At 51.6% G+C, this 13,909-nt stretch overlaps 1 protein-coding gene across 1 annotated transcript in view; it reads right to left on the bottom strand.

The window, feature by feature from the left end:
- Window positions 1-910: 910 nt before the first annotated feature.
- The window catches only part of PCDH1 (protocadherin 1), a 112,160-nt gene continuing 99,161 nt past the window's right edge, over window positions 911-13,909 (bottom strand). Inside the window, exon 4 of the mRNA XM_077824768.1 lies at window positions 911-1,296. Coding sequence (XP_077680894.1) covers window positions 911-1,296 — 386 coding nt within the window. The remainder of the gene's footprint in view (window positions 1,297-13,909) is intronic.

Raw genomic sequence — 13,909 nt, 5'->3', positions numbered from 1 at the left:
TAGAGCCAAGGACATCTACAGCCAGAGATATAGTTATCAAACCGGTGCTCCCCAGGCCTCCTCCTGGCTCTTTCAGCTTTGCCATCCACTGGCACACAGCCGAAAGGGACCCCTCAGCATAGGCCCTCATCTCTGGTACTGAGCAGTCCCTGGACACCCTGCAGCCCATGGGCACAGTGACAGCATTTGGCAAGCGGGCCAGGATGTAAAACCAGAAAGCCTCCAGCCGCACTGACAGGCCCCTGCCCCTCTCCTCCCATTCCCAGCTGTTTGAGGAACCAATCACATCTCTATTTACAATATGGAACAGGAGTGTGGACTGGAAGCTGTGCTCCCCTGTGCTCTTCCATGCACCAAACCATTCAACGCTGGAACTTGCTCCCTGTGGTTTGTTTTGTTGAAATGTCTTTTGTTTCAAGGACAATAAAAGTTTCAATCAGGCAGGATTTGAATGTCATTCCTAAGATTCATATTTACAGGAGTCTACAGTAAAGCAACAGGCAGCTTGCTCCCTGTGCATGGAGACACCCTCTATCCTGTGCCCCAGGAACTCCACCAGCTCTGCATGGACCTTTGGTACCTAAGCCCTTCACCCCAGCCGTGTCCTCTGCACTCAGAGCCTGCCCAGCCCTCCCTGACACAGCAGTTCAGAGACGCACCCTCAAGTGCTTGGAAATTCCTTAGGTTTCACACACACACCCCCTGCCCGAAGACAATGAGTTAAAAAGGCCCTCCTGTCCCTTGCCCTGCCCTGTGTCCTCAGAGGCCAGTTGGGGCATCTCACCCGAAGGGGGGTGGAAACTGGGAACGACCTGGAGAACCGGCTGCAGGAGCGATAAAGCATTAAAGTTTCAAATGTTCCTCTGGAAACTGGCCTCAAGTGTCTGCTCCCCACCCCTTGGGCCCAGCCTCACAGGTAGATCTCCCTCTTAGCGGTTTGAGACGAGGGGGTGGTGGCTGGCTGGAAGTCCGAGGTCTGGGTGAGAGGAATTTCCTCCATAGGGGAGTCCTTGCAGGGCTCATGGCTACAGTTGGAGAAGGCACTGTATGTGGGGAGCAGGCGGAGGTTGGCCATTTTGGTGCTGCGCTCTTCCGAGAGTCTGGGGCTGCCATTCCCAACTTGCTCTTGACTCCCCCGTTCTTGGTAAGGCACAAAAGTGGAGAGTTTCAGGGCATTCTTGGGCCTGTGGTTCGGGGAGGACTGGCCAGGCATCCAGCAGGTGTCAGAGTGGCCGAACTCCGTGCATTCCCGGGTGCAGGTCCCAGTCATAGCAACATCAGGCAGAGGCCGGAGATCTGTGGAGAAGGGAAGTAAGAGCGGCGTTAACCCTATGTGCACAAGCCCCATAACATGGGAGCCACTGCTGGATCTGGATCCTAGGGCACCGCTCAGGCCTGACCCCCCCCCAGCGCTAAGCACATGGCACTTTGGGGGACATTTCGCTGACAGGCTTCCTGTCGTGGCCTCTCCACTGCTGGCAGGGGCAAAAGGGACTCTAGAAGGTAATGTCCCATCTCTGCCATCCCGTCCCAGGCCAGAGAGGATTCCAGTACTTCTGGAAGCTCACTGCCAAGAGGCCCTGGGGAAGGCTGAACAATCACAGTTAGCACGAGCACCCGGAGGCTGGCATGGGCCACGTGTCACAAATTGCCCTGTTCCTGGGAGGCAGAGGAACCCTATGGTGCAGCCTGGCCCAAGGCCATAAAAAGGCATGGCAGAGCTGGGCCTAAAACCTGGGACTCGTGATTCCAGCCCCCATCTTCAAACTCACTGCTGCAGCAGCCCTGGGGCCGGGGCCCTTTCAGGCTCAGCACAGGCCCTATTGCAAGTGTGGCCCTTACACCCAGGCAGACACAGCCATTGACCCAGCGCATCTGGCATTCACCTGCCCCCATGCTGCTACAGGGAATTCCCCAATCGACAGTGATGATATCGCAGAACGCCAGGAGGGAGATGAAAATAGCACACCAAAGGAGAGAAAAACTAGGTCACCAGCTACCACCCAACTCCAGGCACAGCCAGGCATTGTTGGGTACCAGCCATTCCTCCCCGGGCACAGTCAGGCATCCGTGGGGACCAGCCACTCCCACGACACAGGCACCAGCCAGGAATCACTGGGCACCAGCCACTCCCCACCCTGGGCACATCCAGGCGTACCTGGATATCAGGGCAAAGCCTGGTATACCTGAGTACCAACACATCCGCAACAAAGACAGACATCCCTCGGGCCACCCCCTGCCCCACTCTGAGGCAAAGTCAGACATGTTTTCATGTTCTCTCCACAGGTACTAATGCAGAGCGTGGACTAGATGATACATCTGAGGGAAGGGAACAGAAGGAGACTCCGCCGACTGGAAGGCATGAGATACACTGTCCTAGGGATGGGGGTTCCACGACTACCACTCCCAAGAGAAGGAGGCGGGTGGTGGTGGTCGGGGACTCTCTCCTCAGGGGGACTGAGTCATCTATCTGCCGCCCCGACCGGGAAAACCAAGAAGTCTGCTGCTTGCCAGGAGCTAGGACTCACAATGTGATGGAGAGACTGCCGAGACTCATCAAGCCCTCGGATCACTACCCCTCCTTGCTTCTCCACGTGGGCACCAATGATACTGCCAAGAATTACCTTGAGCGGATCACTGCAGACTATGTGGCTCTGGGAAGAAGGATAAAGGATTTTGAGGCGCAAGTGGTCTTCTCGTCCATGCTCCCCGTGGAAGGAAAAGGTCTGGGTAGAGACCGTCGAATCGTGGAAGTCAACGAATGGCTACACAGGTGGTGTCGGAGAGAAGGCTTTGGATTCTTTGACCATGGGATGGTGTTCCAAGAAGGAGGAGTGCTAGGCAGAGACGGGCTCCACCTAACGAAGAGTGGGAAGAGCATCTTCGCAAGCAGGCTGGCTAACCTAGTGAGGAGGGCTTTAAACTAGGTTCACCGGGGGAAGGAGAACAAAGCCCTGAGGTAAGTGGGGACGTGGAATACTGGGAGGAAGCACGAGCAGGAGCGCGCGAGAGGGCAGGGCTCCTGCCTCATACTGAGAAAGAGGGACGATCAGCGAGTTATCTCAAGTGCCTATACACAAATGCAAGAAGCCTGGGAAACAAGCAGGGAGAACTGGAAGTCCTGGCACAGTCAAGGAATTATGATGTGATTGGAATAACAGAGACTTGATGGGATAACTCACATGACTGGAGTACTGTCATGGATAGATATAAACTGTTCAGGAAGGACAGGCAGGGCAGAAAAGGTAGGGGAGTTGCAATGTATGTAAGGGAGCAGTATGACTGCTCAGAGCTTAAGTACGAAACTGCAGAAAAACCTGAGTGTCTCTGGATTAAGTTTAGAAGCCTGAGCAACAAGGGTGATGTCGTGGTGGGAGTCTGCTTTAGACCACCGGACTAGGGGGACGAGGTGGACGAGGCTTTCTTCCGGCAACTCACAGAAGTTACTAGATTGCAGGCGCTGGTTCTCATGGGAGACTTCAATCACCCTGATATCTGCTGGGAGAGCAATACAGCGGTGCACAGACAATCCAGGAAGTTTTTGGAAAGTGTAGGGGACAATTTCCTGGTGCAAGTGCTGGAGGAACCAACTAGGGGCAGAGCTCTTCTTGACCTGCTGCTCACAAACCAGGAAGAATAAGCAGAGGAAGCTAAAGTGGATAGGAACCTCGGAGGCAGTGACCATGACATGGTCGAGTTCAGGATACTGACACAGGGAAGAAAGGAGAGCAGCAGAATACAGACCCTGGACTTCAGAAAAGCAGACTTTGACTCCCTCAGGGAACTGATGGGCAGGATCCCCTGGGAGAATAACATGATGGGGAAAGGAGTCCAGGAGTGCTGGCTGTATTTTAAAGAATCTTTATTGAGGTTACAGGGACAAACCATCCCGATGTGTCGAAAGAATAGTAAATATGGCAGGCGACCAGCTTGGCTTAACAGTGAAATCCTTGCTGATCTTAAACACAAAAAAGAAGCTTACAAGAAGTGGAAGACTGGACAAATGACCAGGGAAGAGTATAAAAATATTGTTCGGGCATGCAGGAGTGAAATCAGGAAGGCCAAATCACACCTGGAGATGCAGCTAGCAAGAGATGTTAAGAGTAACAAGAAGGGTTTCTTCAGGTATGTTAGCAACAAGAAGAAAGTCAAGGAAAGTGTGGGCCCCTTACTGAATGGGTGAGGCAACCCAGTGACAGAGGATGTGGAAAAAGCTAATGTACTCAATGCCTTTTTTGCCTCTGTCTTCACATACAAGGTCAGCTCCCAGACTATGGCAGTGAGCAGCACAGCATGGGGAGGAGGTGACCAGCCCTCTGTGGAGAAAGAAGTGGTTCGGGACTATTTAGAAAAGCTGGATGAGCACAAGTCCATGGGGCCGGATGCGCTGCATCTGAGAGTGCTAAAGGAGTTGGTGGATGTGATTGCAGAGCCATTGGCCATTATCTTTGAAAACTCATGGCGACCGGGGGAAGTCCCGGACGACTGGAAAATTTTTTAATTTTTTTTATGACGAGATAACTGGCTCTGTGGATGAGGGGAAAGCGGTGGATGTGTTGTTCCTTGACTCTAGCAAAGCTTTTGACACGGTCTCCCACAGTATTCTTGCCAGCAAGTTAAAGAAGTATGGGCTGGATGAATGGACTATAAGGTGGATAGAAAGTTGGCTAGATTGTCGGGTTCAGTGGGCAGTGTTCAATGGCTCCATGTCTAGTTGGCAGCTGGTATCAAGTGGAGTGCCCCAAGAGTCGGTCCTCGGGCCGGTTTTGTTCAATATCTTCATTAATGATCTGGAGGATGGCGTGGATTCCACCCTCAGCAAGTTTGCAGATGACACTAAACTGGGAGGAGAGGTAGATACGCTGGAGGGTAGGGATAGGGTCTAGACTCTAGAGTAACCTAGACAAATTGGAGGATTGGGCCAAAAGAAATCTGATGAGGTTCAACAAGGACAAGTGCAGAGTCCTGCACTTAGGATGGAAGAATCCCATGCACCGCTACAGACTAGGGACCGAATGGCTAGGCAGCAGTTCTGCAGAAATGACCTAGGGGTTACAGTGGACGAGAAGCTGGATATGAGTCAACAGTGTGCCCTTGTTGCCAAGAAAGCCAATGGCATTTTGGGATATATATGTAGGGGCATTGCCAGCAGATTGATGGATGTGATCGTTCCCCTCTATTTGACATTAGTGAGGCCTCATCTGGAGTACTATGTTCAGTTTTGGCCCCACACTCCAAGAAGGATGTGGAAAAATTGGAAAGAGTCCAGCGGAGGGCAACAGAAATGATTAGGGGACTGGAACACATGACTTATGAGGAGAGGCTGAGGGAACTGGGATTGTTTAGTCTGCGGAAGAGAAGAATGAGAGGGGATTTGATAGCTGCTTTCAACTACCTGAAAGGGGGTTCCAAAGAGGATGGATCTAGACTGTTCTCAGTAGTAGCTGATGATAGAACAAGGAGTAATGGTCTCAAGTTGCAGTGGGGGAGGTTTAGGTTGGATATTAGGAAAAACTTTTTCACTAGGAGGGTGGTGAAACACTGGAATGCGTTACTTAGGGAGGTGGTGGAATCTCCTTCCTTAGATATTTTTAAGGTCAGGCTTGACAAAGCCTTGGCTGGGATGATTTAGCTGGTGTTGGTCCTGCTTTGAGCAGGGGGTTGGACTAGATGACCTTCTGAGGTCTCTTCCAACCCTGATATTCTATGATTCTACGATCTCTGGGCACCAGGCACTCCCTCATATTGGGCACAACTAGGCATCTCTGGCAACCATCCACTTTCTCTACTGAGGCACAGCCAGCCACCCCTGGGCACAGGTCACTCCCCTATTTCAGGCACAGCCAGGCATCGTTGGGCACCAGTCATTCCTCTGCACCAGGCACAAGCAGGCTGTACCAAGTACCAACTGCTCTTCTGCCCTTGGGACAGCCAAGTAATTGGAGTACCAGTCACAAAAATCCCCCTACCCCGCTCACCACTCTCCCAAATGGACACACACATACCAGGGCCTCCTTGCTCTACACACAGAACACCCCCCTCCAGAGCACCCACCTTGAGAGATCCAGCCAGGTGCTGGGACCCAAGGGAGGCTGCTTTGGCCTCTTTTATTTTTGTGCTGCAGGGATCACACAATACTACACACACTACTACCTTCTACCTCTCTGTCACTCTCACCCACAGACACTATACCACACACGTGATACCCGGCTCTCTCTCTCTCACACACACACACTGCCACAAACACTATTCTCTTCTGCCTCTGTCACCCTCCCCGCCACACACTATACCACACAGAGAACACCAACTCTCTCTCTCTCCCACACACACAGGTACACACAATGCCCCACACACTACTCCCTTCTGCCTCTCTGTCACCCTCACCCACAATACCACATACGCAACATCCTCTCTCTCTCACACACACACATCCACACAGTGCCACACACACACACACTACTCCTTTCTGCCTCTCTGTCACCCTCAGCCACACACACACTATATCTCGCACGCAACACCCCTGTCTCTCTCTCTGTCTCTCTCTCATACACACACATACACACAGTGACACACTACTACTTTCTGCCTCTCTGTCACTCACACCCACACACACAATATACCACACACGCAACACCCTCTCTCTCACACACACACATACACACAATGCCATACACACTACTCCCTTCTGCCTCTCTGTCACCCTCACCTACACACACCATACCACGCATGCAACACCCTGTCTCTCTCACACACACAATACCACACACACTACTCCCTTCTGCCTCTCTGTCACCCTCATCCACACACACTATACCACATACACAACACCCCACCCTCTCTCACACACACACAGTGCTACACACTACTCCTGTCTGCCTCTCTGTCACTCACCCCCCACACTATACCACACTCACAACACCCCCCTCTCTCTCTCACACACACACGCAATGCCATACACACTACTCCCTTCTGCCTCTCTGTCACCCTCACCGCCAACACATTATACCACAAATGCAAGCCCCCCCCACACACATACACAGTGTCACACACGCTACTCCCTTCTGCCTCTCTGTCACCCTCAGCCACACACAGTATACCATGCATGCAACACCCCCCCTCTCTCTCACACAAACACACACACACACAATGCCACACACACTACTCCCTTCTGCCTCTGTCACAGACAATACCATACCACCCCTTTTTCACACACACCATACCCGCAACACCCCTCTTTCACACACACATACACACAATACCACATGCACCAAACCACCACACACTATGCCACACACACAACACCCCCTCTCTCTCACATATACACAAACACACAATACCACACACACTACTCTTCTGCATCTGTCATCCTCACCCACACACACTATACCATGAATGCAACACCCCTCTCTCTCTCACACACATACATACACACAATGCCAGATACACTGTTCTCTTCTGCCTCTGTCACCCTCACAACCACACACTATACCGCACACAAAACACCCCCCTCTCTCTCTTACACGCACACATACACACAATGGCACACACACTACTCCCTTCTGCTTGTCACCCTCACCCCCACACACTATACCACACACACAACACCCCCCCATGCACACACCTACACACAATGCCACACACACTATTCTCTCCTGCCTCTGTCACCCTCCCCACCACACACTATACCACACATAGAACACCCCTCTCTCTCTCACATACACACACATAAACACAATGCCAAACACACTACTCCCTTCTGCCCCTCTGTCATCATCACCCATAAACACAAAATCATGCATTCAACACCCCCGCCTCACACACACACACACACACACACACACACTCACACACAATGCCTCACACACTACACCCTTCTGCCTATGTCGCCCTCACCCCCACACACTATAGCACACACGCAACACCCCTCTGTCTCTCACACACACACAATGCCACACACACTACTCCCTTATGCCTATCTGTCACCCTCATCCCCACACAGTATACCACGCACACAACACCCCTCTCTCTCACACACATAAACACATGCACACAATGCCACGTACACTTCTCCCTTCTGCCTCTGTGTCACCCCCACCCAGAACACATTATACCACACACATTACACCTCCCTCTCTCTCTCTCTCTCACACACACACACTATGCCACATATACTACTCCTTTGCACACACAATACCACACACACTATATTCCTATGCACACAACATTCCTTTCTCACACACACACATTACATCCTCCGCACATTATAACACACACAATACACCCCCACACTATACATCTCTCACATACACTGTGCTATTGAGAATACACCCACACACAGTATACCACAAATACACTCCACATACTCAACACCACACACAATACACCTCAAAACATGTGGGATTCCCCTCAATATGCTACATTGCAGACACACAATACTGTTCCAGAGAGACACAATATATCTACAATACTGCCACCACACACAAACTCATCACACATACACAATTTTTCTAACACGTAAATACATGACACAATGCTGGATATACACATCAAATACTCAGACACAATATCCACACATATACACAATGCTCTCCCCATCTCCTCCACAGACACCTTATACCCCCCCGCCACAGAAATACTTCATCGCACAGATAACAGTATCCCCCCCGCATCACCCTCCCCCAATACTCTGGTTCCCAAGGAAAACACTGTACTGTACAAACATGTACACAGTGCTTCTCCACCCTGGAAACACCATCTCTCTCTCTCTCTCTCTCTCTCTTCTCTCTCTCTCTCTCTCTCTCTCACACACACACACACACACACTACTCCCCCACAGAAACAGGCATACAATACCACAATTTGGGGGAGAAAGACCATCCAGCTGCCACATTACCAGCCCAGAGCCTGGAGTGTGACACAGCATCAGACATTGCTGCTACCCACAGAGGGTCCCCATGTCACTCCCACTGTCATGAATACAGGGGGAAGGGTAGTAACCTTTGTGTATGATTGGCAGCTGTACTGGATTGCCTTTCCTGTAAAGGGTTAAGCAGTTCAAATAACCTACTTGGCACCTGACCAGAAGGACCAAAGAGGAAAGAAGATACTTTCAAATCTGGGCGGGGGAAGGATTGTTTTGTTATTCTGTGTGTTGTTCCCTCTCTGGAGGGAGAAGCCAAGCAGACACAATATCTCCTAAAACATATACCTGGAATAATCCATCTAAAACCACAGAAACCGTGAGTAGGGCAAGGAAATGCGTTATGTTATCTCTTGTTTTGGCTTGTGAATTTCCCTATGCTACAGAGGTAGTTTCATTCCTGTTTTTGTAACTGTGAAGCTGAGCCCAGAGGGGAATCCTCTGTGTTTTAAATCTTTTATTACCCTGTAAAGTTATCTTCCATCCTGATTTTGCAGGTGTTATTCTTTTACTTTTTTCTTTATAATAAAAGTTCTTCTTTTAAGAACCTGACTGATTTCTGTGTCCTAAAGACAAAGGGTCTGGTTGAGCTCACATTGCTAAGGCAAGTGGTTGGTATTTTAGTCTCAAGCCTCCCCAGAAAAGGGAGTAAAGGGGCTTGGGGGGATATATTGGGAGGATAGAGATTCCAAGTGACCCTTCCCTGAATTTTTGTGTAAATCACTTGGTGGTGGCAGCAATATACCGTCCAAAGACAAGGAAAGGAACTTGTGCCTTGGAGAAGTTTTAACTTAAGCTGGTAGAATATAAGCTTAGGGGGTCTTTCATGTGGGACCCCACATCTGTACCCCAGAGTTCAGAGTGTGTGGGGGGAACCCTGACACCCACTGAAAATCCTTCCCAGTTCTACTGTGCCCCAATGCCCCTCTCCAATAGCTCCCTTCCATTGCCTGCTCCCCTTCCCACAGCTCTGAGCTCTTGGGCACAGTGACTCTTGAGTCTCCTTTGGCACTGGTTTCACACAAGGCAGACTTCCTACAAGTAAATACATAAGTTCACTAAGCCAGGTCCCTGCAGAGCCAGGGCTCAAAATCTGAGCTCAGTGAGTCAGGGGATTGGCGCCACGGATCAGGTGCTGGGGATCAGAGGTCAAGCCACACAGATTGGATGCTTGAGTCAGAGGTGAGAGCTATGGGGCTAGGAGCTCAGGTCAGACAGAAGGGGTTGGCACTGGGAGTCAGAGTTAATGATCAACTGATGTTCTTGAAATTGTTGTTTTTCAAAAATAACCCATCAGCCACCACACTCCACACCTGCAGCTCCTGAAATAACTGTGTCACCCCCACTGGTTTCCGGCAGCTCCTGCAGTGACTGCCTCATCCCCATTGCTTCCCACCCGCTGCTCCGGCATCACCTGTGAGGTCCCCATAGTGCCCCCCACACCACTGGCTACTGCAGCGGCTATATCATGCCCACCGGTTCTCCCTCCCCCAGCTCCTGTATCGGTTATGTCACCCCCTGTGAGTCCCTCCCATGGGCAGGGAGGGTCCTCCCATGGCCCATCCCCTGGGGCACATTAGCTGCAACACCCTGGTGGAAGCCGTGCGGACATACCTCGGTTCAGAGCCCCATTCACAGCCTGTTCCGCTCAGGGGACTCTAATGAGGAGCAGAAAAAGGACGACAGGGTCACATCATTATACAGCCCCCAGTCTACACACTCCCCACAGGACCCTGCCAGCCCCTCCAGCCTGCATCAGCCCGCCCCTGCATCTCTGCCTTGCACCTCTTTCCCCCAGGCTTCCTCTGATATCTGCTGTCTTTAACAGTGACTTGGGAGCCACTGGCCCCACCCTAGGCTCCACCAGACTATCTGGCCAACACTGCCCAATGAGGTCTTCCTCTAACCTACTCCTCCTAACCTGCTCCAGTTCCCCCAGACCTCCACTGGCCCCGGCTCAGCCTCTGCAGAACCCCAGCCAGTACCACCCACCTCCATCCTTCACTAGTCCCCTGTCTTTGCCAGCCCTTCCCCACCACTGACCATGCCAGCTCCCAGCCTCTGGATCTCTCTCCTTTCCCACCAGTTTTTCTTCACTCTCCACAACTCTGCTTTCTTTCTGCCACCCTCCATATACAGAGCCCTACCAAATTTACGGTCCATTTTAGTCAATTTCACAGTCATAGGATTTTAAAATTTGTAAATTTCATGATTTCAGCTATTTACATCTAAAATTTCATGGTGTTGTAATCATAGGGGTCCTGACACAAAAAGAAGTTGTGTGTGTGTGTGTGTGTGGGGGGGGGTTGCAAGATTATTGTAGGGGGGGGTTGCAGTACTACCACCCTTACTTCTGCGCTCCTGCTGACGGTGGCGTTGTCATCAGAGCTGGGCAGCTGGAGAGCGGCGGCTGCTGGCAGAGAGCCCAGCCTTGAAGGCAGAGCCACTGCCAGCAGCAGCACAGAAGTAAGGGTGGCACGGTATGGTATTGCCACCCTTATTTCTGCGCTGCTGCCTGCAGAGTTGGGCCCTCAGTCAGCAGCCGCCACTCTCTGGCCATCCAGCTCTGAAAGCAACGCAGAGGTAATGGTGGCAATACCAAGTCCCCTGTAAAATTCTTTATGACCCCCCTGCAACTCCCTTTTGGGTCAGGACCCCCAACTTGAGAAAGGCTGGCTTCTTCCATGAAATCTGTATAGTATAGTGTAAAAGCACTCACAAGGCCAGATTTCACGAGCTGTGACTCATGTTTCATGGCCATGAATTTAGTAGGGCCCTATCCATATCCAACTCCATCACCAAGCAACTCCCTGCCCCAGAGCTTGGCACTGGAGTTAGATTAGGGCAGGGGACACCTGACTAGTAGAGCACAAAGCCCTTCATGCACAAAGACACAGGCACTCCCACATCAGACATGGACATGCCCACTCACACTCATGGACGTGCCCAGTCACACACTCACAGATGTGCACAATCACACAAACATGCACATTCACACAAAGGGACATGCACAGTCACACACTCACACTCACATACACTCACACAGACATGCATACATACATGCATGGGCAAACGTGCTCTCACACACCTGGATGTGAACACTCACACACACAGACGGGCACAAATAAATGGACACATCACAGCGATGTCCATTTGCTCAGCTGCAAAATCAGGTGCTCACCCATGACAGGTGCTAATGACAAAAGGCTTGCACATGCCCACATGAAAACACCTGATTTGCCCATGCAGGCCCGAGGAGCTCAACTGCACTTAGGAGGGAGGGGAGTCAGTGTTGGTATGGGCCATGCTATTTCCAGGGGCTGTGCATCTGACTGTGTCTGTGCATGGAAGGGAGTAAAAATTTGGGACCCAGTGAGGGCTACATGTGTTTGTGCAAAACCTTTTAGAAATCCCTATAAATGCCCAGAGAAATGGACAAGTAGTGCTTTCAGCATTGTGTAAGCTGGGGGGTCAGGCAAGCTGAGGGGGACTGCAGTGGGGGGGGCATAAGGGAGCAGTAAGCAACGATAAGGGGGAGGGAAGCATGTAGGGCCAAGAAAATCAGGGGGTAGGATGGAGGGAAGAGGAGGCTGAGCCAATGACGGAGGGTGCAGGGAGAGATGAGTGGGACAATAGGAAAGTGCCTGGGGATAGGTAGTGAAAGGCAGGCAGCTGGCAGAGGGAGGCAGGCTGAGAGAGCTGGCATGGCAACATTATGGAGAGGGACAAGAAGTGGGGTGGGTAGCGGTGGTGAAGCACAGCAGGGGAGTACATTGGGGAGAGTCAAGAGAGTGTTGCGAAGGGGTGCACGGGTGAGCATGGCAAGGTGCTGTGCGTGTGCAGAAGGGACGGGGTAGGGCAGTGGGGCAGGGAGCATGGCAAGGAGGGAAGGGATTGAAGAGTAGGGTAAGGAGGGATGGGGGAAATGAGGTGGGAGTATGGGAGAACATGGTGCAGCAGCAAGGGACGATAACTGTGGCATGGGAGGGACAATGGACCGCGGTGGAGTGGGTGAGCACAGAAGAGTGTGGGAGAGCAAAGAGGAATGGCAGTGTGGTGGGCTGGGAGTGTGCAGAGAGGGAAATGGGGGGGTATGGCAGGGTGGGAAGGGGCAGGGAAGCACAGCAGTGGAGGCAGCATTGGGGGAACACAATGAGATGTGGGATTCACATATTTTAAGAGCAGGAGGGACCAACAGATCATCCAGTCTGACCTGCTGTGTAGCCCAAGCCAGAGAACTTCAACCATTCATTCCTGTACTGGGCGCAGTAACTTGTGTTTGACTAAAGCATCTTCCAGAGAGGCAGTCAGCTGGATATGAAGACATCAAGAGCTAGAGAATACACCAGTTCCCTTGGCAGTTTGTTCCCAGGGTTAATCACCTTCAATGAACCGTCACTTCCCTAGCGCCCTGATCCCTTTGGCAACAAACCCCTGTGGCAATAAACCTTGGTGGCATCACTTTAGAATCTGCTAAACATACTGCTCCCCTGCATACTATGGCAATGAAACTTTGCGGTATCACTTCTATACTGTCCTGCTCCCCTGCACCCCGAGGACAAAGAAACTTTGCAGCGTCACTTCCTTAGCACCCTGCTCCCCTGCGCACCGCACACCTATGGCAATGAATCTTCGGGGGAACACTTCTCTACTGCCGTACTGCCATGGGCACTGCACCCCTAGGCAATGAACCTTTGCGGTATCACTTAACCTAACACCCTGCTCTCCTGGGCACCGCACCCCTATGGAAATGAACCTTCACAGGAATACTTCCCTACTGCCCTGCTTCAGTAGGCACAGCATAGCTATGGCAATGAACCACGACATCAATTCCCTATGTCCCAGCTCCCCTGGGCACCGCACCCCTATGGAAATGAACTTTGGGGGCATCACTTCCCTTCATAGAATCATTGTATCATAGAATATCAGGGTTGGAAGGGACCTCAGGAAGTCATCTAGTCCAACCCCCTGCTCAAAGCAGTACCAATC

This window comes from Eretmochelys imbricata, chromosome 8 (assembly GCF_965152235.1).
Source record: "Eretmochelys imbricata isolate rEreImb1 chromosome 8, rEreImb1.hap1, whole genome shotgun sequence".
Lineage (NCBI taxonomy): Eukaryota > Metazoa > Chordata > Testudines > Cheloniidae > Eretmochelys > Eretmochelys imbricata.
Note: the sequence above shows the minus strand (reverse complement) of the source record. Positions and strands in the feature narration are given on the sequence as shown.